Source organism: Scyliorhinus torazame, chromosome 29 (genome assembly GCF_047496885.1).
Source record: "Scyliorhinus torazame isolate Kashiwa2021f chromosome 29, sScyTor2.1, whole genome shotgun sequence".
In the NCBI taxonomy this organism is placed as follows: domain Eukaryota; kingdom Metazoa; phylum Chordata; class Chondrichthyes; order Carcharhiniformes; family Scyliorhinidae; genus Scyliorhinus; species Scyliorhinus torazame.
Genome location: NC_092735.1, coordinates 6,178,823 through 6,204,503, shown reverse-complemented (window position 1 = coordinate 6,204,503; position 25,681 = coordinate 6,178,823). Strand labels below are relative to the sequence as shown.

Genomic DNA, 25,681 nt, shown 5'->3' with positions numbered 1-25,681 from the left:
GTGGAGGCTTTAGAGAGGGTGCAGAAGAGATTTACCAGAATGTTGCCTGGTATGGAGGGCATTAGCTATGAGGAGCGGTTGAATAAACTCGGTTTGTTCTCACTGGAACGACAGAGGTTGAGGGGCAACCTGATAGAGGTCTACAAAATTATGATGGGCATCGACAGAGTGGATAGTCAGAGGTTTTTCCCCAGGGTAGAGGGGTCAATTACTAAGGGACATAGGTTTAAGGTGAGAGGGGCAAGGTTTAGAGTAGATGTACGAGGCAAGTTTTTTACGCAGAGGGTAGTGGGTGCCTGGAACTCGCTACCGGAGGAGGTAGTGGAAGCAGGGACGATAGTGACATTTAAGGGGCATCTTGACAAATACATGAATAGGATGGGAATAGAGGGATACGGACCCCGGAAGTGTAGAAGATTGTAGTTTAGTCGGGCAGCATGGTTGGCGCAGGCTTGGAGGGCCGAAGGGCCTGTCCCTGTGCTGTACATTTCTTTGTTCACTCCAGTTTCTCTTCTGTCCAACTGGCCGTGAGACTGGCGGTGTCAAGAGTCCTGGGTTTGGAGTCCATCTTGGGTTCCAATGTTTGGCATTGATTGTTCAGTGAAATACTCCCAAAATAAACCTTCTACTTCATTCTCCAGTTGTGTACACATGTTGCAAAGGGGAAAAAGTGCCAGTACGTTGGAAACTGCTCATTCGCCCACAGTTTTGAGGAGCTCGATGCCTGGACATACATGAAGGAAACCAAACGTGAGTGGAGTTGCTTTGTTTTCACTGTGTCGTCAATCTTTCCCCTAACCCCCCAACCCTCCTGATCTTCTCTCTTTCTCTGTCGAAGGCACTGGCTCTGTCCCATAAGCAGTAGTAACCCTCTGCTACATTGCCAAAGTGCCCAGTACGGTGAACAGCCGATTCATTTGCTTTGAAATGACAGCAGCTGGTGCCGTGTGGGAACCCGAGAAGCCAATTTGGGGACAGCAACCTCTCCACTGTGCTAAATAACCTGAGAATCTGATTTGCTGATGTTGGCTGAGGGATAAATGTTGGTCAGGGCACCAGCTCTTCATCAAAATAATGGCATTGGATCTTTTGCACCCGCCCGAGAGGGTGTTGGTTTAATGTCCCACCCGAAAGACTGCACCTCCAGCAGTGCTGTACTCCCTTGGTACTGCTGGAGTGTGAGCTGAGAGTGGGACCTGAACAAACAACAGTACAGCACAGGAACAGGCCCTTCGGCCCTCCAGGCCTGCGCCGACCATGCTGCCCGTCTAATCTAAAACCTTCCACACTTCCTGGGTCCGTATCCCTCTATTCCCATCCTATTCATGTATTTGTCAAGACGTCCCTTAAACGTCACTATCGTCCCTGCTTCCACCACCTCCTCCGGCAGCGGGTTCCAGGCACCCACTACCCTCTGTGTAAAAAGCTTCCCTCGCACATCTACTCTAAACCTTGCCCCTCTCACCTTAAACCTATGTCCCTTAGTAATTGACCCCTCTACCCTGGGGAAAAGCCTCTGACTATCCACTCTGTCTATGCCCCTCATCATTTTGTAGACCTCTATCAGGTCGCCCCTCAACCTCCATCATTCCAGTGAGAACAGACTGGGTTTATCTAACCTCTCCTCATAGCTAATGCCCTCCATACCAGGCAACATCCTGGTAAATCTCTTCTGCACCCTCTCTAAAGCCTCCACATCCTTCTGATAGTGTGGTGACCAGAAGTGAACACTATACTCCAAGTGTGGCCTAACTAAGGTTCTATACAGCTGCAACATGACTTGCCAATCCTACCACCCGCTGACTCAAGAGGTGCAAGGCGCTCCCACTGAGCCAAGGCAGGAAGCCCCTCCCGTTCCTGATGCTTTGCGCACCGTGTTTGAAGCTGGGATTCCGAGCCCTGCTGTACCTGTTCCGACATTTGTCTTGTCTCCTGAGCAGTGTATGACATGCAGCAGATGTATGAGATGTGGTTGAAGAACCAGAAGCCATTGATGACTGGGGAGCCCACGGAACTCAGCAGCAAGCAGAGCGAGAAGCAGATCCACATGCCCACGGACTACGCCGATGTTGGGGTACGTATGGGAGCTGAGGCTCCGGTGGGGGAGGCAATTTCTCCAAAAGAAAGAAAAGCTGCAGCCCAACTTAGCTGGATTCCAATGAGCAGCTCTACTATTGCTCGGACTCTTCCCGCGGAAAATGGTGCAGGCTGATTACGAGGTGCGTCGTGTTGTGTAATTAATAATACAGCGGGATCTGGGTATCCTCGTACATGGACCACGTGGGTACAGCAGGCAAGATAAATGGAATGTTAGCCTTTATTTTAATTTTATAAATTTAGAATACCCAATTAATTTTTGGCAATTTAGCGTGGCCAATCCACCTACTCTGCACATCTTTGGGTTGTGGGGGCGAAACCCACGCAGACACGGGGAGAATGTGCAAACTCCACACGGACAGTGACCCAGGGCCGGGATCGAACCTGGGACCTCTGCGCCGTGAGGCAGCAGGGCTAACCCACTGTGCCACCGTGCTGCCCTGAATGTTAGCCTTTATTGCTGGAGATGGAGTATAAAGATAGAGATGTTTTGCTGCAACTATAGCCACACAGGGCATGGCTGAAACACCACCTAGGGTTATGTGAATTTTGGCCTCCTTGTTTAAGACGGATATTCTTGCATTGGAGGTGGTTTAGAGAATCGTAGCATTCCCACAGTGCGAAAGGAGGCCATTCAGCCCATCGAGTCTGCACCGGCCCTCTGAAAGAGTACCCACGTCCGCTCCCCCGCCATATCCCCGTGACCTAACTTGCCAATCCCTGGACACTAAGGGGCAATTTAGCGCGGCCAATCCACCCAACCTCACATCTTTGCACTGTGGGAGGAAACCGGAGCACCCGGAGGGAACCCACGCAGACACGGGGAGAACGTGCAGACTCCGCACAGACAGTGACCCTAGCCGGAATCGAACCAAGGTTCCTGGCGCTCTGAAGCAACAGTGCCAACCACTGTGTTGCCCCACACTGTGCCGCCCAAAGGTTCATTGGGCTGATTTCTGGGATGAACGGGTTGTCCTTCGAGGAACAGCACGGTAGCCTTGTGGATAGCACAATTGCTTCACAGCTCCAGGGTCCCAGGTTCGATTCCGGCTTGGGTCACTGTCTGTGCGGAGTCTGCACGTCCTCCCCGTGTGTGCGTGGGTTTCCTCCGGGTGCTCCGGTTTCCTCCCACAGTCCAAAGATGTGCAGGTTAGGTGGATTGGCCATGATAAATTGCCCTTAGTGTCCAAAATTGCCCTTAGTGTTGGGTGTGGTTACTGGGTTATGGGGATAGGGTGGAGGTGTTGACTTTGGATATGGTGCTCTTTCCAAGAGCCGGTGCAGACTCGATGGGCCGAATGGCCTCCTTCTGCACTGTAAATTCTATGATATTCTATGAAAGGTTGCGTTTACAAAATAAGGGGTCTCCCATTTAGATCAGAGAGAAGGTGCGATGCAGAAGACCTGGAATTGACTGCCCAATAAGCCTTGCGCTGGCACAAGTACAAGGTGCTTCAGAAGAACTTCTTCCCTCTCTTGAGATACATCGTTCACCGTAAGGGTTGGAGTTCGTAACAGCCTTTCCTCCCAATGCATCGTGACCCACCTCTGACCAAACTTCGAACGAGTCAACTGCACCCATTTCATTCCTTCCCTTTTCGGTATTCATGCCAGATCACTTGAAGGTGCTGACTGTTCCTCGGTTAATGTTCTTCGGGGCTGCTCTGTACTTCATGTGTGAGCTTGGCCAGTAGCTTATCTGAGCACAACGCAACTAAGCTCAATCTGAACTCGTCCCATATCAACTCACGAGCAAGCATCACCGGATATTGGCCGGAAGTGGAGGACCAGCCTGATCACTTTTCCTTTCTCTGTCTAGTCATAGAACATAGAACATTACAGTGCAGTACAGGCCCTTCGGCCCTCGATGTTGCGCCGACCTGTGAAACCACTCTAAAGCCCATCTACACTATTCCCTCATTGTCCATATGTCTATCCAATGACCATTTAAATGCCCTTAGTGTTGGCGAGTCCACTACTGTTGCAGGCAGGGCATTTCACGCCCTTACTACTCTCTGAGTAAAGAACCTACCTCTGACATCTGTCTTATATCTATCTCCTCTCAATTTAAAGCTATGTCCCCTCGTGCTAGACATCACCATCCGAGGAAAAAGGCTCTCACTGTCCACCCTATCCAATCCTCTGATCATCTTGTATGCCTCAATTAAGTCACCTCTTAACCTTCTTCTCTCTAACGAAAACAGCCTCAAGTCCCTCAGCCTTCCCTCATAAGATCTTCCCTCCATACCAGGCAACATTCTGGTAAATCTCCTCTGCACCCTTTCCAATGCTTCCACATCCTTCCTATAATGCGGCGACCAGAATTGCACGCAATACTCCAAATGCGGCCGCACCAGAGTTTTGTACAGCTGCAACATGACCTCATGGCTCCGAAACTCAATTCCTCTACCAATAAAAGCGAATACAACGTACGCCTTCTTAACAACCCTCTCAACCTGGGTGGCAACTTTCAGGGATCCATGTACATGGACTCCGAGATCTCTCTGCTCATCCACACTACCAAGACTCTTACCATTAGCCCAGTACTCTGTCTTCCTGTTATTCCTTCCAAAATGAATCACCTCACACTTTTCTGCATTAAACTCCATTTGCCACCTGTCAGCCCAGCACTGCAGCTAATCTATGTCCCTCTGTAACTTGTAACATTCTTCCGCACTGTCCACAACTCCACCGACTTTAGTGTCATCTGCAAATTTACTCACCCATCCTTCTACGCCCTCCTCCAGGTCATTTATAAAAATGACAAACAGCAGTGGCCCCAAAACAGATCCTTGTGGTACACCACTAGTAACTGGATTCCAGTCTGAACATTTCCCATCAACCACCACCCTTTGTCTTCTTCCAGCTAGCCAATTTCTGATCCAAACTGCTAAATCACCCTGAATCCCAAGCCTCCATATTTTCTGCAGTAGCCTACCGTGGGGAACCTTATCAAACGCTTTACTGAAATCCATATACACCACATCAACTGCTTTACCCTCATCCACCTGTTTGGTCACCTTCTCAAAGAACTCAATAAGGTTTGTGAGGCACGACCTACCCTTCACAACACCGTGTTGACTATTTCTAATCAAATTATTCCTTTCCAGATGATTATACATCCTATCTCTTATAAATCTTTCCAAGATTTTGCCCACAACAGAAGTAAGGCTCACTGGCCTATAGTTACCGGGGTTGTCTCTACTCCCCTTCTTGAGTCATGGGAGGTCGGGGCTAATTGCGGGGCTCTCTGCTGTCACCCTGACAAAGAGCAGCTACACCAGCAAGGACTGGGGTTTGATCCATGGATTCGGGCATGTCTGGTTCAAGTATCCTGTCCACTTGCCAAACTATGCCATTCGTGGGAGTGCCGCTTGGTCAATTCTGTCATCTTCCCTGGCACAGCCTTGGTCATTCGCCAATCGCAGCGTTGTTACCTGCGTTGTTACTTGTAGCACCGTTGGCAAGGTTATGTGCCCCATGCAACAAAGGAGAGTAAGCAATCAATGCCAAGCAGAGTAGTGTCGGGGACCAAGGGTAAGATAAGAGAGGTGGTCCTCCCGGGGGCTTCAGAAGGCATCGAAAGCAGGCAACGGGATTTGGGAGCAGGATTTCAGGGGAACAGAGCTAGACTGGCTCGACACTCTGTTGCTGAGAGTGGCTTAGACAGCAAGAGTTTATGCAGCAGGCCAGATTCCGAAAACATCACAGGATGCGATGTAGCACTGGGGGAGGTTGTAGAAATGGGGGGGGGGGGGGGGGGGGGGGGGGGGGCCAAGACCACCAGGGTCGTCATTGAAACTAAAACTGCTGTGTCACCGCTTTTCTACAGATGGGCTACCACTGCTGGCTCTGTGGCAAAAACAGCAACAGCGAGAAGCAGTGGGCGAAACACATCACGTCGGAGAAACACAAGGACAAGGTGTTCAATTCCGAGGACGATCAGAGCTGCTGGCAACACCGTTTCCCCATGGGGGAGTTCAGGCTGTGCGAGAGGTGAGGCGCGGGGCAGGCGGAAGGGAAACATGAGGCAGCCGGCACCATTTCCCAGCTGCTTTAATGGGGATGGAGCAAATTCTGAAAGGACCAGCCCACAGTAAAAGGCAAAGTAACTACAAAAATTCATTGGCGATTGGGAAAAGGAATTCTGACAACTGTAGTTATGTGCACCCATTCACGAGATGTCGCTGACAACTCGAGCATTCATTGCCCATCCCTAATTGCCCTTGAGAAGGTGGAAACGTACGATTGGCATTGAATCTCAACATGGATAACCTATCAGGAGAGGGGTGGACAGGCTGAGTCTCGTCTCTCGGGAGGTCTTACAAATTATAACGGTTTGAATGAGTAGACCGAGAACATGTTTCCAATGTGGGAACGATCTAAACTACTGGCCATCTGTGTAAGATTGGTCACCAAATAATCCAACTGGGAATTCTGTAGGAACCTCTTTATTAGAGTAGAATTCATACAGTGCAGAAGGAGGCCATTCGGCCCATCGAATCTGCACCGATGTAGAGCGCCCTACTTAGGCCCACTCCCCCGCCCTATCCCCGCCTAACCTGCACACCTTTGGACACTAAGGGGCAATTCACCTAAGCTGCACATCTTTAGACTGTGGGAGGAAGCCGGAGCACCCGGAGGGAACCCACGCACACGCGGGGGAGAACGTGCAGATTGCACGGATAGTCACCCGAGTCCGGAATCGAATCGGGGCCCCCGGTGCTGTGAGGCAGCTGTGCTAACCCACTGTGCCACCCAGAGAGAAGTAAGAGTGGGGAATTTGCTACCACAGGGAGTGGCTGAAGTGAACAGTGTAGATTAATGAAGGAAATTAAGGCTAGTTAAATATATGAGGGAGAAGGGAATAGAGGGTTTTGCTGATCGAGTTAAATGAGGGGAGAGGTGGAAGGAGGTTCGAGTGGAGCGTTTGCCAGCATGAACTGGTCGGGCAGAATGGTGCTGCTTCAGAATGACCTGTTCTCTCTAACCCTATGAACAGGGAGATTTCCCTCCGCTGAGTTTCCGGTTCATCCCTCATGAGATTACACCCGCCATCACGTGGAGTGGGCCCATCTTGTCGATGCCACCAAGCCTGCTACAACCGTAGGGCGGAAACGCCCAAGGAACCACCCACCAAAATAGCACTGGGGCTGAGAGGGGTTAAATTCTGAGAGTTGAGTACAGACTGATTGAGGGGCGATTTGATTGAGGTGTTTTTTAAGACGGTTAAAGGGAGGGTGGACAGAGTTTGATCCGGTGGGCGAGTGCAGCAACAGGAGGAAGCATCTTAGAGACGGGCGGTTCAGGAGCGACGTCCAGCCGCAAGCGCCTCCTCACGCAGGAGGCGTGGAACGATTAGGCTGTCGGGCCTCCTCCTCATTCCATGAGCTGGTCGGACAAGCTGGAGGGGCTGAGTGGCCTCCGTCCCATTCCCAGGTTTGCTGTATTTGTATCTTAAACTCTCTCCTTCCCCGCAGACAAAGGAAGAATGGCTGCCCTGATGGCGATAAATGCCGCTTTGCGCACAGCCAGTCCGAGCTGGAGGAGTGGGTGGAACGGAAGGAGTTAATGAACTTGAAGCTTGCCAAAGCCAGGAAAGACATGCTGATCTCGCCAGACGACGACGACTTCGGCAAATACAGTTTTTTGATGAAGGACTTAAATTAATGGATAAAACCGGTTCAGCTTAAATTAGTGCTGCGACCTTTTAAAACTTAAAAGAAAAAAGAACTGCGTTGGGTAAAATGGATAGTCGGGAATCGTGACCCCCTCACACCCCGAGGTGACCCCTGTTGCCGCGCACGCTGCCTTTTCCTCTCGTCTTTAGTTGCAGTTGTAACAAGGCGGGAGCAGCTTTTAAAACAACAAAAAGTACTCAAAGCTGCTGTGGGTGGGGAGGTTGGGGGGTGGGCGGGGGCAGAGGAGGAGACGAGGTCGGGAGGTTTGGCATCTGTGTGCAGTGACATTACAACCGGAGGCGTGGCTCCGCGAATCACTCCCGGCGAGAGTTGAGCCGTAGTAACCAGAAAAGGCATCTGAATTGGCTGATGGTGGAGGGTGTGGCAGGCATGCTGGAAAGGGATCTGACTTATCTTCATGTACAGGAAGACAAAGGAGAGCAGGGTTTCCACCTCTGATAGTCTGCACACGTACGTGTGTGTGAGTGTGTGTGTGTGTGAGTGTGAGTGTACAAATACACCAAGCAGGGGGGCAGTGCTGTGGAGCGAGAGAAAGGGAAGGAAACTTGCATTAACCTCAGGCAGAGGACACCAGAGTGAGAGCCGTCAAAATGGCTTACGCTTTTAAACTTGTACATTATCTCCCTTTGGCAGAGCTGTTTAAAAGATTCACTGGGATCCCCACCCTTGCTGCTGATCTGCACAGGCACACATTAGTCAGATAGTCAAACTGTCTCTCTCTTCCCCCCCCCCACCCCCACACACACACAAACGTTCATCCCTGACGTCACTGACTCCTGCAGTTACCTATCCTCATTCTTACTGACTGAAAGGGCTGAGTCTCCAAGAATGGCAACAGCTCAGCCTGGTAGCTGCTCTCGAGGTGTGTGTGTTGCCCAGGGTGACAAACGGGAGCGGAAACCCTGCCTGACTTTGTTCGCGTGCCCCACCCGTTGCCTGGTCCAGTGGCACCGAGGCTCACGATAATGTTGGCTGCACAGGACCAGCTGACCTATGCCGTGCCTTCCTGCTGCCTGCCTGCCCCAGCGGCATTCTGATTATGTTGCCCGGGTCATTGGGAAAGCATTAGCCTGATGGGCAGAAAGACCCTGACCTCGATCTCCTTTTAAATGCTGAAACTCGAAGGCAGGAGGGTTGAGATCCTGAAAGGCTGGAAGTAAATGAGCCAAAAGAATGTTATCATCCGAATGTATCCTCCTGGTTTCGGAGAGAATATGGGAGGAGGGAGACATATTCGCCATCAGAAATAATCTCTTCCCACCTCAACCACTTGCCTCTATTTTCTAACCATTAGAGGTGGAAATCTGGACCCCGAGAGCAGGAGACCATTTATTTCAAATAACTGTTGTCTCCCTCATCACCTTCAATTTGTGTTCTATGCCACACACCCTCCCGCCTGCAGCTGTCTCCTCGGACAATCCACTTGCTCTGTGTGCTGGGAGGGCGGTTTTGTGCACAGCAGTCGAATGCTCCACACAAACCTCCTCCCATCCCTCTTCATCCCATCCTTCCAGCAAATCCCGCTATTCCTGACTCCTGCCACGCGTGTTACCAACTTTCCCTAAGATACATCTAGCCGCCTTCCCAGTGATAGCGGGTTCCACGCTCTCGCCATTCTGTGGATAAAGACGTTTCCCCCAAACTTCTTTATCCCATGAGTGGCTCGAGCTTGGGACTCCGCGCCGATGGGAAGCTCTTGACGGATGTCTACTCTACCAGATTCGTCGCCATTTTACCAACCTCTTCATCAGGTTACCTCTCGACCTAGAGGAAGGAGCTATCGGTGTGACAAGTTGGTGCATTACCACCCAGACAATCCCTGGTACCATTCCCCACAATCATTGCACAGCGCGAAACAGAGTCACTGTGTGCTGTAAGAGCCCCCCCCCACCCCCACACTATTTAATTTGCTCTCCCCCACGTCCCGGCAATTCACAGTGGACTGTTGGAAACTATTTTGTCACCGTTTGGTTTCGTCCTTTGAGCAATGTACCCCACAGCTGCCTTAAGACCAAAGACCATAAGACATGGGAGTAAATTAGACCATTCGGCCCCTCGAGCCTGTTCCGTCATTGCGTTGGGTCGTGGCTAATCTGGACTGGCTTTGATTTTGCCGGAGTTGTATATTTACGCGGAGGGCCCTGTTACCATTGCTCAGGAATCAGCAGTTTCACTGTGTCTGCTGACGAGTATTGAGGCATGCGGGTTTGGAAGTCCCCTCTCCAAACCACTTGCCATGACGAAGCTATACTCGCCTTTAACATTCCTGTTTTATGAAAGAGCCAAATTATATATTTTGGATGGTTAGAGGAATTTTTTTTTTTTTTTTATAAACCTCCTGATTTTGCGAATGGGCGAAGACGGGAACTGCCTTAGATGTCAGTTGTGGGCTGGGAATACTGGCCTCGCTGAACAGTATGAGTAAGTTTGGTTTCTGTTGGCCAAAGCGGAGAGCAAGTGTCTCGGTAGCTCGTTACTTATTGAATGGCAGGTCAGGTAACTTTGTGCAGAGTGTGTTGGAGTGGGCATATTCTACTATCCAAGCCTGGGAAACAAATTCTTTGTCGGTACTCTGAGTAGAGGCAGGGATTTATTTTGGGGGGGGGGGGTCTTCCCCCGCGTCCCAACCTGGTGGCGTGCGGGCTCCTGCCATAATGGATCATTGGGAGCCCCCAAAGCTTTTACATGAAGCATTATCGGTCTGGGTGGGGCAGAGGTTAGGATTGCGCCCTCGGTCCTGAAATCAGGGAAATTCACTGGACACCTAAGTAGCCAATGAGGTCGCTCCCTCGCCCCAGGTTGCCAACCCTCTACTCTCGTCCTGGGTCCTTCCGGGATTAGAGACCGATCTACAGAACACTGCTGCCTGCAAAACATCGCTGCATTTACTTATATATCATGGCTCCATTTCTCACCTTCAGTCTTCATCCCGTTTTGTTCAATGAGATTGATTGGTGTTTGTTGACGGTGTCGGAATGCTGGGGGCACGGGAACATCTTGGTTCATTAAATTGGATTGGATTTGATTGGATTTATTATCACGTGTACCGAGGTACAGTGAAAAGTATCGTTCTGCAGTCCAGGCAGATTGTCCATACATTAAAAAACATAGGACATACAATAAATACACAATGTAAATGCAGAGACATCAGTAGAGAAGATGAGTGAAGAGATCAGTTCAGTCCATACGGGTCATTCAGGAGTTTGGTAACAGCGGGGAAGAAGCTGTTTTTGAATCTGTTAGTGCGTGTTCTCAGACTTTTGTATCCTGCCTGATGGAAGGGGTTGGAAGCGAGAATAACCGGGTGGGAGGGGTCTTTGATTATGCTGCCCACTTTCCCCAGGCAGCGGGAGGTGTAGACAGAATCAGTGGATGGGATTATGCTTCTCCCTTTCGCGATAAGGATCTGTCCCTTTTGTTTTGGTATTGTCGCCCCAGAATGCTTCTGTTTTCTACTCTCTTTTAGAAATAAATTAGACTTGGCTGTTTGACTGACAGTCAGGCAGAGAGACCTTTCCCTACTGGTGTGGGTAGGCAGGTTGCATACGCTGCCTGACCAGTGGCCAGAGTGGGTGTGAGGCTGGAGCCAAGGGCTGCATAATCATGATGCCTCGGGGGATGTAGAGTTGACGGCCCGTGCCTCGTCGAAATCTGAAGGAAGCAAGGCTTCCCGTACCAGCCTCCCGGAACAGGCACCGGAATGTGGCGACTAGGGGCTTTTCACAGTAACTTCATTGAAGCCCACTCGTGACAATAAGCGATTTTCATTTCATTTCTCCCGGAATAAATGCTGCCCAGATTACAGTATATAAAGTCTCCCAGCAGCCTCGCCCAACACTGGGTGGGTGACGGAATTACAGAGAGAGGTTTGGGGATCAGGATGGGTCTCTCACTCTGCCTTCCTTGTGAGCACGAGGTGACCAGGGGGATCCATCACTTCCCGGTTTTTATCTATATTAATAAAACTATTAAATATATTGCTCGCTAATATTCAATAAGTTAGTTAATAGATAAACCTGGTTCAGTTAAGTGTTTTTCTGCAACCATTTCTTACCTTAAAAACTTTCCAAGCAAGTTGCAAACTTTGGATATTCTGTAATAAGTAATAGTTGCTTCAGATGCATATTCTTTCCAATAATGTTATACTGTCAACAAGATTAAGTGGATGGTAAGGAAACTGTACTTAAACTATAATCTGATATATCATGAAGAAAAGAGGAATAAGACTAATCATTTTCAGTTTAGCTTAAGCACTGGTTTTAGTGTTTGGGCAGTGAGACTGCACGGCTGAGTGACATTAATAGGAGGCCTTGAATGTATTTGGGAATCCAAAGAACGTACGGTTTGAAATAAGGAGCCGGCTCGTGGTGTCCCCCTCGGCCTCTCTCGCCTCGGTCTCCTGTCCTTCCCAGCTTGGACGGTGGGGGTGGGGTTTGGTGGGGGTGGGGTTAAGATTTGGCCTTTGCCGCGATGCCCCCTCCAGTCAGATAGCCTGCTGGCTCAGACGTGGGAATGACGGCTTGGGTGAGGCAGCCGGCGGGCCGCCCTGGGCCCCGTGGAACTCCAGCCCCCCTCCCGTCTTCAGGAGGAACCTGTGACCCTACGAGAGGGGGGGGGGGTGCACAGGGACCGGTCAGGGTGACTTCGAGGAGAAAGAGGGCGGAGGGGCAAATTTAAATGTATTACCAATGTTAAACAAAAATCTAATTAATTTATCGTACATTAATAGTGACAGTTCAGGTTTAATCAGATTTGATACATTTGGTGGGTAGAATTAATTATAAAGGGTGATTAGAGAAACTGGGATTATGAGATTTGATGAAGCAAATCATGGGGGAACCTTTGGTGAATTGATAATCAAAGAGTATGAATTTAAGATCGTTACTAAATGAACAGAAAGATTAGGAGAATGTTTTTCAGAAGGTTATTGAGGTATGAATTGCCCTCCCACAATCGATTTCACAGCAGACGTGGAGAATTGCCTGAATTGTTATATTTGGAAGGGTAAAGGGAGAGAGAAATGTGCCCCAGAGAGTCGGCAATGGCTCAAAGGGGCTCTCCAAACTCCAAGGCCTTTGGAAGTTCAGTGAAGCAGGACCTCTGCCCCCCTTCCCCCTCCCAGTTGGTTTGATCTCGATGCCAATAGACGAGAAATGTGGTGTGCCCGTGTGTCGTCAGGGCGTGGCGGAGATTACTTGGAGCACCACCGGACATCCACAAACAAGCCAAAATCCAGTAGGAATTGCAGGGTTGTTCATCCAGACAGCGGCGGGGGGGGGGAGCTCATCAGGGAACCCCTCCCACGCCCCCAAACTAGCCAGCACTGAGGGCCCCCCCTCTCCTGAGTGCTAGCACCCCATCCACCCACCCACTCGCCAACTCCAGGCAAAGAGGTTCCATCCCCCACTGAGCCATTTCAATTCTACTTTGGGGTTGAACAAAGCTGCCGGACGAAAAACCGGGTGGGAGCGGGAAAAGAGGGGGATTTTTTTTTAATTGTCCCATCCCTAAACTGATGGGTTCAACTTGCGAGAGAGAGAGAGAGAGTTCTGCTCTCAGAATCGGTGTCTGTCATCTGAACGACTGAGACTGAGACCATGGCAGCACTAAATCACCAAGTCAGACTTCTTGAATTGGGATGGGGGGGGCTGAGAATGTAACAAGACCAGTACGAGGAGCCCCTTTGTCATCCTTCAGCGATGCTCAGAACCTCTGGATTCCCATTTCAGTCATGGTTTGCTTATAATTAAGATCGTGTTTACAATGTTTTTGTATATGTATAATTCATAGAAAGTACCTTACTGCAGTAATGTGTTGGAAGGGGGGGGACAGGCTCTGCCCACTTTGAAACTATCTCGATCCAAGGGGGACCCCCCTTCCGAGATTGAGGAGGGTAAATAGTGACTCACTCCGGGGTCCGTGCCAATGCAGACATTGCTTTCGATGAATAGGTTAAAAGCAAATGTAAAACCCACAAAATGATTGAGGATCAGTATTTCAAATAATCCAAACAGGATTGTGAAGGCCAGGCGTTTGTGTAATCTCACTGAATGGGGTGGGTAGAGATTAAAGTTATAGAAATGTGTCCGTGCTTTCAGAGAAACCTGCTTAAATGGTCACTAGGAGCCTAACCCCCCCCCCCCCCGATCAACTGAGGAACGTTGTTTGCCAAACGCAGTGTTATCCGAGATTCGCACCGCACAGGAGCAGGCCATTCGGCCCATTACCAATCCCACTGCTATTTGACCCAACACTGGGTTTTTTGTCTCGTTCAAGTATTTATGTAATTCCCCTTTTGGAAGTTCACATCGATCCGCTTTCAGATTTTAATAACGCATTCCCTTTTTTTTTTTAAAAACAAAACAAAATCTCTTGTCTCTTCCTCTTTCGCTAACTCTCTCTGCGGTGCTCGACAGTTTGTATAACCTCCTCCCTGCCAGGATCGTGGAGCTTCGCACATTTGGGGAGTTGGAGTTGGAATGCACTTTGGAAAGAAAGTTGGCGGCGCAGTGGGTTAGCACTGCTGCCTCACGCCGCCGAGGACGCAGGTTCGATCCCGGCCCCGGGTCACACTGTCCGTGTGGAGTTTGCACATTCTCCCCGTGTCTGTGTGGGTTTCACCCCCACAACCCAAAGATGTGCAGGTCTGGTGGATTGGCCGCGCTAAATTGCCCCTTAATTGAAAAAAACATAATTGGGTACTCTTAAATTTATATTAAAGAAAAGAAAGGAGGGAATCTCTGTGGCCTGGGTGACTGGGCCGTTTGCTCGACGTCCTCTCACTGGGTGGCTCAGCGGGTTGGCATCCTTCCATCTCGGCGAGGCCTGATCGGAGTGTAGGCCTCAGGCCTCCAAGCCTTGGTGGGGTCGGACGAGACCGTCTGCTGCAACTCCCAAGTCTGCCAAACATGAGGCAGAAATAACCTCAGCTCTGGGTTAACCCTCCAGAGTAATGGGATTAATCCGATTACAAAGGGCACAGTTTAAATTCAGACCCACAGGTGTCCATTTGATGCAGGTTTGACTGTAAGTTCCTTGATTCAGCACCGTGTTATCTGTATTAATGGTCTAACTCTGTCGGGGCAATCCCTCGGAGAAGCCCCTCTTTCAGTTCAATAAGTGTGTTTCCTTTTCACATGACTTCAGATCTACTTGCCTGAAATCTCATCATCATTAAAATCTCATTACTCGGTATTTCCTTCAAGACTGGATTGAGTTATTTTATTTTTCATGTTTGACTCCTCAATTTTATATGAATATTCCCGAGACCAAGCTCACGGTTTACGGGGCAGCAGTGACCCCCCCCCGCGCGCACACACCCAGGCTCCCAGATGGACAACAGGCACCTCAGTTCATCGGAGAAGGGGCACCTCCGCCGGATCCTCCCGATGCGGAGTCAGGATAGTTAGGTGGTCCAAAAACAACGCCCTCCCCGGCCAACGTGCTCAGCACCAAGATGCTAATCAAGGCTGGTGAAAGCTGAGGGCGGCACAGTGCTTAGCACTGCTGCCTCCCAGCGCCAGGGACCCGGGTTCAATTCCAGCCTCGGGTGACCGTCTGTGCGGAGTCTGCACGTTCTCCCCGTGTCTGCGTGGGTTTCCTCCGGGTGCTCCGGTTTCTTCCCACAGTCCAAAGATGTGCAGGGTAGGTGGATTGGCCGTGATAAATTGCCATTTAATTGGGTAAAAAAAAAAGAATTGGATACTTTTTTTTAAAACGTTAAATTTAAAAGCCTTTATTATAAGGAACCATCCCAAAATACCTCACAAAGGCTTAAAAGGCAGAAATTGCAAACTCCAAAGTCCCCTCAGTTCGGAATCGAGCCCGGGTCCCTGGCGCCGTGAAGCAGCCATGCTAACCACTGTGCCACCATGCCGCCTGGGTCCCTGGCATCCGTACAAACCACTGTGCCACCATGCCGCCTGGGTCCCTGGCATCCGTACAAACCACTGTGCCACCATGCCGCCTGGGTCCCTGGCAGCCGTACAAACCACTGTGCCACCCTCCCGGTACTTTAAAAAGGATCTGAATCTGCACCTTAAGTGCTGTCAGCTACAGGGCTGTGGAGCGGGTGCAGGAAGGTGCGATTATAAGAAGAAGAATCTTTATTACTGTCACAAGTAGGCTTACATTAACACCGCAATGAAGTTACTGTGAAAAGCCCCTAGTCGCCACATTCCGGCGCCTGTTCGGGTACACGGAGAATTCAGAATGTCCAATTCACCGAACAGCACGTCTTTCGGGACTTGTCGGAGGAAACCGGAGGAAACCCACGCAGACACGGGGAGAACATGCAGACTCCGCACAGACAGTGACCCAAGCCGGGAATCGAACCTGGGACCCTGGCGCTGTGAGGTAACAGTGCTAACCACTGTGCCGCCCTTTGTCCAATGGCCACCTTCTGTGCTGTAACTTGGTGGCCAGCGGACAGTGTGAAACGCTGCGGACATCGGTGTGATCGGAAGATCCCAATGGTGAGCCGTCTCTGCCAACGGAACACCCCCCCCCCCCCCCCCCAGTTTGGGGGGCACGGGGGGGGGTGGAATCCCGGCCACCTTCAGAACGACGGCCTTCCATCAGAACTGAATTTTGTGATTCCCATGTTGCTTTTGATCAGGCCCCGCTGCCTGTGGACATTCAATTGACATGTGCGCTCATTTTAAGACTGAAATATGGCTCAATAGATTATCCTCAGGTAAGAACTGTGACTGATAAAATGGAAATGTCGCCACAGACCCACTTTCCCCTTTGAGGGGGAGGCCAGCTGACTGGGTTTATAAATTTAGAGTACCCAATTATTAGAGTACCCAATTCATTTTTTCCAATTAAGGGGCAATTTAGCGTGGCCAATCCACCTACCCTGCACATCTTTGGGTTGTGGGGGTGAAACCCACGCAGACACAGGGAGAATGTGCAAACTCCACACGGACAATGATCCAGAGCTGGGATCGAACCTGGGACCTCGGCACCGTGAGGCCGCACTGCTAACAGAGTACCCAATTATATATATTTTCCAATTAAGGGGCAATTTCTTTTTCGCTGCACCTCGGTACACGTGACCATACCCAATCCAATTTAGCGTGGCCCATCCACCTAACCTGCACATCTTTGGGTAGTGAGGGTGCAAACTCCACCCGGACAGTGACCCAGGGCCGGGATTCGAACCCAGGTCCTCCGTGTCGTGGGCAGCAATGCTAACCACTGTGCCACATGCCACCCCGGGGGTGGGGGGGGGTTTAACATGAGGACCACTGCACCTCGGGCGAGGGGCACGGTTGCGAAGGATGGATAACCTGAACCGATGCGGGAATTGAACCCACAGTGCTGGCCTCGCCCCGCATCACAAACCAGCCGTCCAGCCAACTGATGGAATAGTGGCCGCACCAACCACCGGAGCAGAATGGCAATTGAGGCCTCCCTGAATGTTGCAGTGAAAGCTGGTGCAGTGTCTGGATTGGCCAGCGGGTGGTGCCTCGGTTCACTGAGTTCACAGCAAGCGGCCTCGCGATGCCCGACAGCATGTCGGAATTGTTTCAAGCAGAAGCCGTAACTATTTTATTTTTTGCTCCTTTCTCCGCTCTTTCCCGACTCCATGCCGGGCGAATTGTTCCGCGGCTAGCAACCCGTCTTTGTCCGACCCTAACAATCAGCCAGAGGTCGGGAAAGTGAAGTGGTTGCTGGGGCTGTTTGACTACGGCAGGCATCACATTCAAGCTCTAATCCTGACACCTCCAACCCCCTCCACACACACACACACACACACATACATACTCGTTTCATGTTGATTACTGGGACGAAAACCCAGGCTGACCGAGGAGGGGCTGCGATTGTTCGTAGAGGCTTTGTCACTGACCCAGGTAAGACCAGGAAATGAAACGCGGAGAGGGAATCACAGGCCAGAGTTTGAGTGATTTGTCTGACAGTGCATGAACTTCCTGAGCTGACAGCAGTATGTTGCCATTTTATTGATTATTCCCATCAATCCACTGAAAGCCAGACCCCTGCGTGTGTGCATGTACATGTGTGCACGCATGCGTGTATGTGTGTGCCTGCATGTGTGTGAATGCATGATAAAAGCAAATGACTGCAGATGCTGGAATCGGAAACAAAAACAGAAAATGCTGAACAATCTCAGCAGGTCTGGCCACGCCTGTGGCGAGAGGACGGGAGCGAACGTTTCCAGTCTGGGTGACGCTTTGTCAAAGTTCAAGTCACCCAGACTCGAAACGTTAGCCCCCGTTCTCTCTCCGCAGGCGTGGCCAGACCTGCTCCGAGTGTCCAGTATTTTCTGTTCTAGTTTTGAGTGTATGCATGTGGGTATATATGTGTGTGTCTACATACAAAATGCAGATGCCCTTGGGATGTTTCCACACACAGTTGAAGTTGTTAATTTATAATCCGATTTACGCCTGGCTGTGTTGGTGTGAGCGAATGGGTCAGCCCCACCTCTGCTCCTTCCACTCAGCACCTGGGGCCACTGGAAGGGTTGGATTTAATGAGCGGTTCACATGCACACTTTTGAGATTAACGCCGCTGTTGTTGAGATAGGGGAAGAGAGAGGCTCACTGTGTTTACAGAGCGGAGCACATGCACACCCGATGCCCCCCCAGCCTCCACCTACTGAACTGCAACTGCTCATGGAGTTGTCAAGGTCACCACAGCAACAGGCAGCCGGGCCTTGGAGCTGAGGGTCACACAACCAGAGGCTCAGTGTCATTATTTAGGAGTAGCACGAGAACATAGACATGGAACATACAGTGCAGAAGGAGGCCATTCGGCCCATCGAGTCTGCACCGACCCACTTAAGCCCTCACTTCCACCCTATCCCCGTAACCCAATAACCCCTCCTAACCTTTTTGGTCACTAAGGGGCAATTGATCATGGCCAATCCACCTAACCCACACGTCTTTGGACTGTGGGAGGAAACCGGAGCACCCGGAGGAAACCCACGCACACACGGGGAGAACGTGCAGACTCCGCACAGGCAGTGACCCAGCCGGGAATCGAACCTGGGACCCTGGCGCTGTGAAGCATCAGTGCTAATCACTTGTGCTACCGTGCCTTGACCCTGAGGAAGTTTGACTGCAACTTGTCGACAAGTTTCGAAACACAAGTGTTGAGTTGTAACATGTAAAACTACACCCTCGGATATGTCCATACACGTTGACATTGTTACACTTGAAACCTTCCTTCCTCTTGTACCGTTCCTCGGGATGGAGGGTGCTCTGCTTCCCCACTGGTTCGATGGGTTCTGAGATGGCCGATAAACCCAATGCACGATCTGCAGACTCTGCGGGGCAGGTCGATGGGTTTGTGCGCTTCCTCCAATCCCTCGACTTCTCCTCTGCACATTCCCGACGGTGTCTCCCGATGTGTTCACCCGACATGCCCGTATGAGTGCCTGCCATTTCGGTCAGTCACAAGCCAGGAACTCTGTCGAGTCACCGGGGACAAGCTCCGGAGACCTGCGTTCAAATCCCACCATTGGCAGATGGTGGAATTCGAATTTAATAAAATCTGGAAATTTAAAACCCACCTGGTTCACTAATATCCTTTCGGGAAGGAAATCTGCCGTCCTTACACGGTCTGGCCTACACGTGACTCCAGACCCAATGTGTAGACTCTTAAATGGTCAGGGGCTGGTTTAGCACAGGGCTAAAGAGCTGGCTTTTAAAGCAGGCCAGCAGCGCGGGTTCAATTCCCGTACCAGCCTCCCCGAACAGGCGCCGGAATGTGGCGACTAGGGGCTTTTCACAGTAACTTCATTTGAAGCCTACTTGTGACAATAAGCGATTTTCAAATGGCTTAGCCAGCCATTCAGTCCAAGGGCTGAGGTAATTAGGGATGGGCAATAAATGCTGGCCCAGCTAGTGGCGCCAACTTGTAAGAATTTTAAAAAGGCTGACTTGGATGAAGATGCTTTTATTGCCTCTGGGTTTTACAGAACCTGCAAAGGGGCCGTTAGCGGTACTTCTCCAGTGTTTTAAGGTTCCTACAGTTGTGTCGTGTTGTTCACCCTGGGGTAACACTGATTGCACACGATGCAATTAACAGATCAAGTATACACAAAACGTGGGCGTTGGTTCAATATAAGATTTATTGAACTTCAGTAACGAAGCACACAGCTGCCTGTGGGTTGACTCTCTACTACACTAAGTAAACTAAAGCTAACTATCTAGACCAGGCTAGCTCTGATCCACGTGTAGGAGGTGTTGAATGATTTGTACACCCTGACTGTCACTACAGCTATCACCAGTGGAAAGAGGCAGAGTGCTGTTGCCTCGTGTGTTTTATAGGTGGAAGCCCCCCTCTGGTGTCCCGTCTTGTGATTGGTTGTGTTCTGTTCTGTACATTGATTGGCTCACCTGGGTGTCTGTCACTGCCTGCTTTTACCTCATGATGTGCATGGGTGCATATTATGACAGGTTGTTCATTTCCACTGAAGCATTTAGGGTGCAGGGTCACTACGGCCCAGTAAACCATGAGCTTCATCTCTGGTTTAAAATCCTGGTCCTCTGATACTCTTCCTACTCTGCTAAGATTCACCTGAGGAAGGAACAGTGCTCCGAAAGCTAGTGACATCGAAACAAAACTGTTGGACTTTAACCTGGTGTTGTAAGACTTCGTACTGTACTCTGCTAAAGAATGAGCTGCTACTTTCGAGGCCTGAATCACACCTCAGGGGGCAATGGCACATTCCTTTGTGTGCACAGAGAGATGGAGGGAGCCACAGGTTCACCTCATTCGGCCTCTGGTATCCTGGTAGTCAGGTGATACATCAATAAAGGAGTTATTGTCCAATCATAGCAACCAATCTCTCCCAAATTAGCCACAGATAATGCATCCAATGTTATTACTTTCTGAAAGGAATCTATCTCAATTATATTAACACAAATTGCTTTCCACTTATCCCTTGGGAGCCCGATGCACAGATTCAGCACTCATTCACGAGAATAAATGTTGGGCCCCTGCTGTGTCACAGATCGGTTTTGGCATAAAATCTCTTCCCAGTTTCTGCAGATCATTTCGAAGCGGAAGACACAAAATTCAATGGTGGAACGATGGAAATCTGAGGCGGGCTTAAACAGCAGATTTGTAGGAGTACAGATATCTCGGACGGCTGTACAGATATGATTGGAATCCTACAGTGCAGAAGGAGGCCATTCAGCCCATCGATTCTGCACCGACACTCAGAAAGAGCACCCGACCTAGGTCCAATTTAGCGTGGCCAATTCACCTAACCTGCACACCTTTGGACTGTGGGAGGAAACCGGAGCACGGGGAGAAACTCCACACAAACAGGCACCCGAGGCTGGATTTGAACACTGGCGCTTTGAGGCAGCAGTGTTAACCACTGTGCCACTGTATCGCCAATGAACCAGAACGAGTCGGTGCAAAGTGCTAAGGAGCAGGGGAGCCTGTCGGATTTATTTTCACCTTCTTGTTCAAACTCTACAGAGACCATCAATCAAGACCATCAGTCCAAAGATGTGCAGGTTAGGTGGATTGGCCATGATAAATTGCCCTTAGTGTCCAAAATTGCCCTTAGTGTTGGGTGGGGTTTCTGAGTTATAGAGATCAGGTGGAGGTGTTGACCTTGGGTAGGGTGCTCTTTCCAAGAGCCGGTGCAGACTCGATGGGCCGAATAGCCTCCTTCTGCACTGTAAATTCTATGAAAAGACCAGAATCGAACCCGGGTCCCTGGTGCTGTGAGGCATCAGTGCTAATCACAGTGCCGCCCTTGTTTGAAGCATCGCTCACACTTAATGTTTTAAAATAAATTTAGAGTACCCAATTCTTTTCTTCAACTTATGGGCAATTTAGCGTGGCCAATCTATCTACCCTGCACATCTTTTTTTGGGTTGTGGGGGTCAGACCCACGCAGACACGGGGTGAATGTGGAAACTCCACATGGACAGTGAGCCGGGGCCGGGATCGAACCCGGGTCCTCGGCGCCGTGAGGCAGCAGTGCTAACCACTGGGCCACCCACATCGCTCACACTTTACTGTGACTCAGTCCTTGTGTCTTAATGAAAAGCAGGAAAGGTCAAGGGACTAGATGCTGCCTCTAGTTCCAGTAAGTAACCAAATTATCATAGAAAAAGCCGATGGCCCAAGCTGGAATGTATCTTCAGAAGAGCAATTTGTTTCTTGTGTTCCTGGTTAGCGACAATATGGTCTGTTTAGACTGAAAATTAAGAACCAGAAACCATTTTGCTAACCCTTGAAGCCACTCAACTAAGCACTCGAGGGCAGCACGGGGGCACAGTGGGTTAGCCCTGCTGCCTCACGCCGCCGAGGTCCCAGGTTCGAATCCCGGCTCTGGGTCACTGTCCGTGTGGAGTTTGCACATGCTCCCCGTGTTTGCGTGGGTTTCACCCCCACAACCCAAAGATGTGCAGGCTAGGTGGATTGGCCGTGCTAAATTGCTCCTTCATTGGAAAAAATGAATTGGGCGCTCTAAATTTTTTAAAAAACTAAGCACTCAATTTTCCACTGTTTCTGAACTTCACACATGAAGCACAGAGTTTAGTCCTTCGCCCAGACATAAAGCCCATGAGAAAACCCCACCCTACGTATTTCACAGTCGATCGGAAAGTTGTTCGGATTTTTCGGAGAGTTGCACAGATATTTTGGAGAGTTCAGATATTTTGGAGGGTTGCTCAGGTATCTGGGGAGAGTTGCGTGGAAACCTCGGAGAGTTCCCGGGGGCCTCCCCGAGGTTGGTGGGGGTGGGGGGGGGGGGGGTCGGAAAGAGGGTGGGGTGTTGAAAGGGGGTGGAAAGATCGGGGCAGCCGACAAAATGGTGCGCCGATCTGCGAGGAGGCTTCCGAGCTGGGCTGGGCAGCAGGAAATGATTCTAACTGCAGCCGCAGCGGAGACAAACTCCCCGAGGCCATAATAAAGTCAGACATCGAATAGCCGGGTGTTTCCCGGTGCTGCAGCAACTAAACGTGCCCAGAACCGGACATAGGTTTTTCCCCGGTTAAATTGCAGCCAATGTCTCTAATTAACTGCCCGGCAGGGAATCCCCTCAATAAAAATTAAAAATCTTCTAGCCCCAACTTTTACGATGCTTTAGTTGCATCTCTGGCTCCCTAAAGGCCTAGCTGTCTTTCAAACCAGGATTTTTAAAAACAGGACTGCAGCAGTCACCAACCCAGACAAAGTCAGTGAGTGATTAAAAACGGTCACTTTCTTTCAGGTCATAGAATCATAGAAGTTTACAGCATGGAAACAGGCCCTTCGGCCCAACCAGTCCATGCCGCCCAGTTTTTACCATTAAGCTAGTCCCAGTTGCCCGCACTTGGCCCATAACCCTCTATACCCATCTTACCCATGTAACTATCTAAATGCTTTTTAAAAGACACAATTGTACCCGCCTCTACTACTACCTCTGGCAGCACATTCCAGACACTCACTACCCTCTGAGTGAAGAAATTGCCCCTCTGGGCCCTTCTGAATCTCTCCCCTCTCACCTTAAACCTATGCCCTCTAGTTTTAGACACCCCTACCTTTGGGAAAAGATGTTGACTATCTACCTTATCTATGCCCCTCATTATTTTATAGACCTCTATAAGATCACCCCTAAGCCTCCTACATTCCAGGGAAAAAAGTCCCAGTCTATCCAGACTCTCCTTATAACTCAAACCATCAAGTCCCGGTAACATCCTAGTAAATCTTTTCTGCACTCTTTCTAGTTTAATAATATCCTTTCTATAATAGGGTGACCAGAACTGCACACAGTATTCCAAGTGTGGCCGTACCAATGTCTTGTACAACTTCAACAAGACGTCCCAACTCCTGTATTCAATGTTCTGACCAATGAAACCAAGCATGCCGAATGCCTTCTTCACCACCCTGTCCACCCGCGACTCCACCTTCAAGGAGCTATGAACCTGTACTCCTAGATCTCTTTGTTCTATAACTCTCCCCAACGCTATACCATTAACTGAGTAGGTCCTGGCCTGATTCGATCTGCCAAAATGCATCACCTCACATTTATCTAAATTAAACTCCATCTGCCATTCGTCGGCCCACTGGCCTAATTGATCAAGATCCCGTTGCAATCGTAGATCAGGTCCTGTTTACATAGCGAGTGACTTTCAGATGAAAACATTCTCTGGGGGTGGAACAGATGATTTGGGACGGTTTACAACGGGTGACTAAAATAAAACGGTTGGGATTGGCAGACAAACTGCAGTTAACGTTTTTTAAATAAATTTACAGTATCCAATTCATTTTTTCCAATTAAGGGGCAATTTAGCGTGGCCAATTCACCTAACCTGCACATCTTTTGGGTTGTGGGGGCGAAACCCACGCAGACACGGGGAGAATGTGCAAACTCCACACGGACAGTGACCCAGAGCCGGGATCGAACCTGGGACCTCGGCGCCGTGAGGCAGCAGTGCTAACCACTGCGCCACCCGTGCTGCCCTGCTGCAGTTAACTTTACCCGAAGGGGTGAGGAAGGTGGAGATAATACAAACAACAGCTCAGCATTTAAATCTGCCGGAGACTCAGCCTGAATCATTAGAATTAGCAAGAATTCAATTACAAATGAATCAACTGGAGACACAGGAAAATGAAGAGGCGAGAGGGGCAATGGCAGAAGAAAAGGGAAGTGAGAGAGAATTTGAACTTCGGAGACTGGTAGCAGAAATTTATGTATTTTTAAAAAAATATATATTTAGAGTACCCAATTATTATTTTTTTCCAATTAAGGGGCAATTCAGCGTGGCCAATCCACCTACCCTGCACATCTTTGGGTTGTGGGGGTGAGACCCACGCAGACACGGGGAGAATGTGCAAACTCCACACGGACAGTGACTCAGGGCCGGGATTCGAACCCGGGTCCTCAGCGCCGCAGTCCCAGTGCTAACCATGCGCCACTAGCAGAAATGACAGATGATTTAGAATTAGTTTGCAAGCTAAGCTAAGGTTCGCAATATCAATTTCAACCTGTGAAGAGAGGTAAGAAAACGTAAGTGTTTTCGTTGTAATAAAGATGGATTCACAACGTCGCAGTGTTGGTTGTTCTGATATGCCTACGGACTGTAGCATAGTTGGAAGGTATGCGACCTCCAACCAAAAGGTGGCGATACAGACACACCATGCGGTCTCTAGACCAACGTCATGTGACCTGTGACTCCGATATAAGGGGATAATAACCTTTTATTGTCACAAGTATGAAGCTACTGTGAAAGGCCCCTAGTCGCCACATTCCGGCGCCTGTTCGGGTAAGCTGGTACGGGAATTGAACCCGCGCTGCATGGCCTTGTTCTGCATCACATTGCGAGGGTAATAAGAGGTACATGTGAATGGTGCTAGGTGCAAGTTCCAGAAGAGTAGTTTGCAGACTCTGTACCAGATTGCAATCTTACCACACGAGACTCAATAAAAGATGCTGGTTTGGACAAGTCGCTGTGTTTGGTGGATTCCTTCATGAAGCACAAAGGACCAAACACAACATTGGTGGCTTAAGGAAAGTACTGGGACTCCGTAAAACAAGACAAGCCGGCGGGGTTCATTAAAGTGGGGGGAAAATCATTGTTCCAGTGGAAGAGGTAAAAAAGAGTGTCCAGCTGGGTTCGAGGGGTGAGGGACTCCCAGTGGGTTAGAATGGAGGAGAGTCTATGCAGGGGGTCCGGGCTGAGGGCGTTGGCACCAGCACCGCTCCCCCTGGCCCTGGGGAAATATTCAAGGAGTCCGACGGTGGTGGTGGCGTTGAAGATCTGGAGGCAGCACTTTCAGCTGTGGGCGGGGTCAAGAGAGATGCCGAGTAGGGGGAACCATAGGTTTGAGCCAGGGGAGTGGGATGGGAGTTTGGGAGTTTTCAGAGAGGGGAGTTAGGATATTAAAGAATTTGTTTCTGGGGGGGG

The 25,681-nt window shown here is 50.0% G+C and overlaps 1 protein-coding gene across 2 annotated transcripts in view; it reads left to right on the top strand.

Annotated features, from left to right (window-relative positions):
• The window catches only part of LOC140403829 (zinc finger CCCH domain-containing protein 7B-like), a 143,453-nt gene extending 128,460 nt beyond the window's left edge, over nt 1–14,993 (top strand). For both annotated transcript variants that reach the window (XM_072492001.1, XM_072492000.1), the window contains exons 20-23: nt 642–750; nt 1,941–2,074; nt 5,930–6,093; nt 7,578–14,993. In XM_072492001.1, the coding sequence (XP_072348102.1) occupies nt 642–750; nt 1,941–2,074; nt 5,930–6,093; nt 7,578–7,767 (597 nt within the window). In that variant the 3' untranslated portion in view covers nt 7,768–14,993. The remainder of the gene's footprint in view (nt 1–641; nt 751–1,940; nt 2,075–5,929; nt 6,094–7,577) is intronic.
• Nucleotides 14,994–25,681: the final 10,688 nt, after the last annotated feature.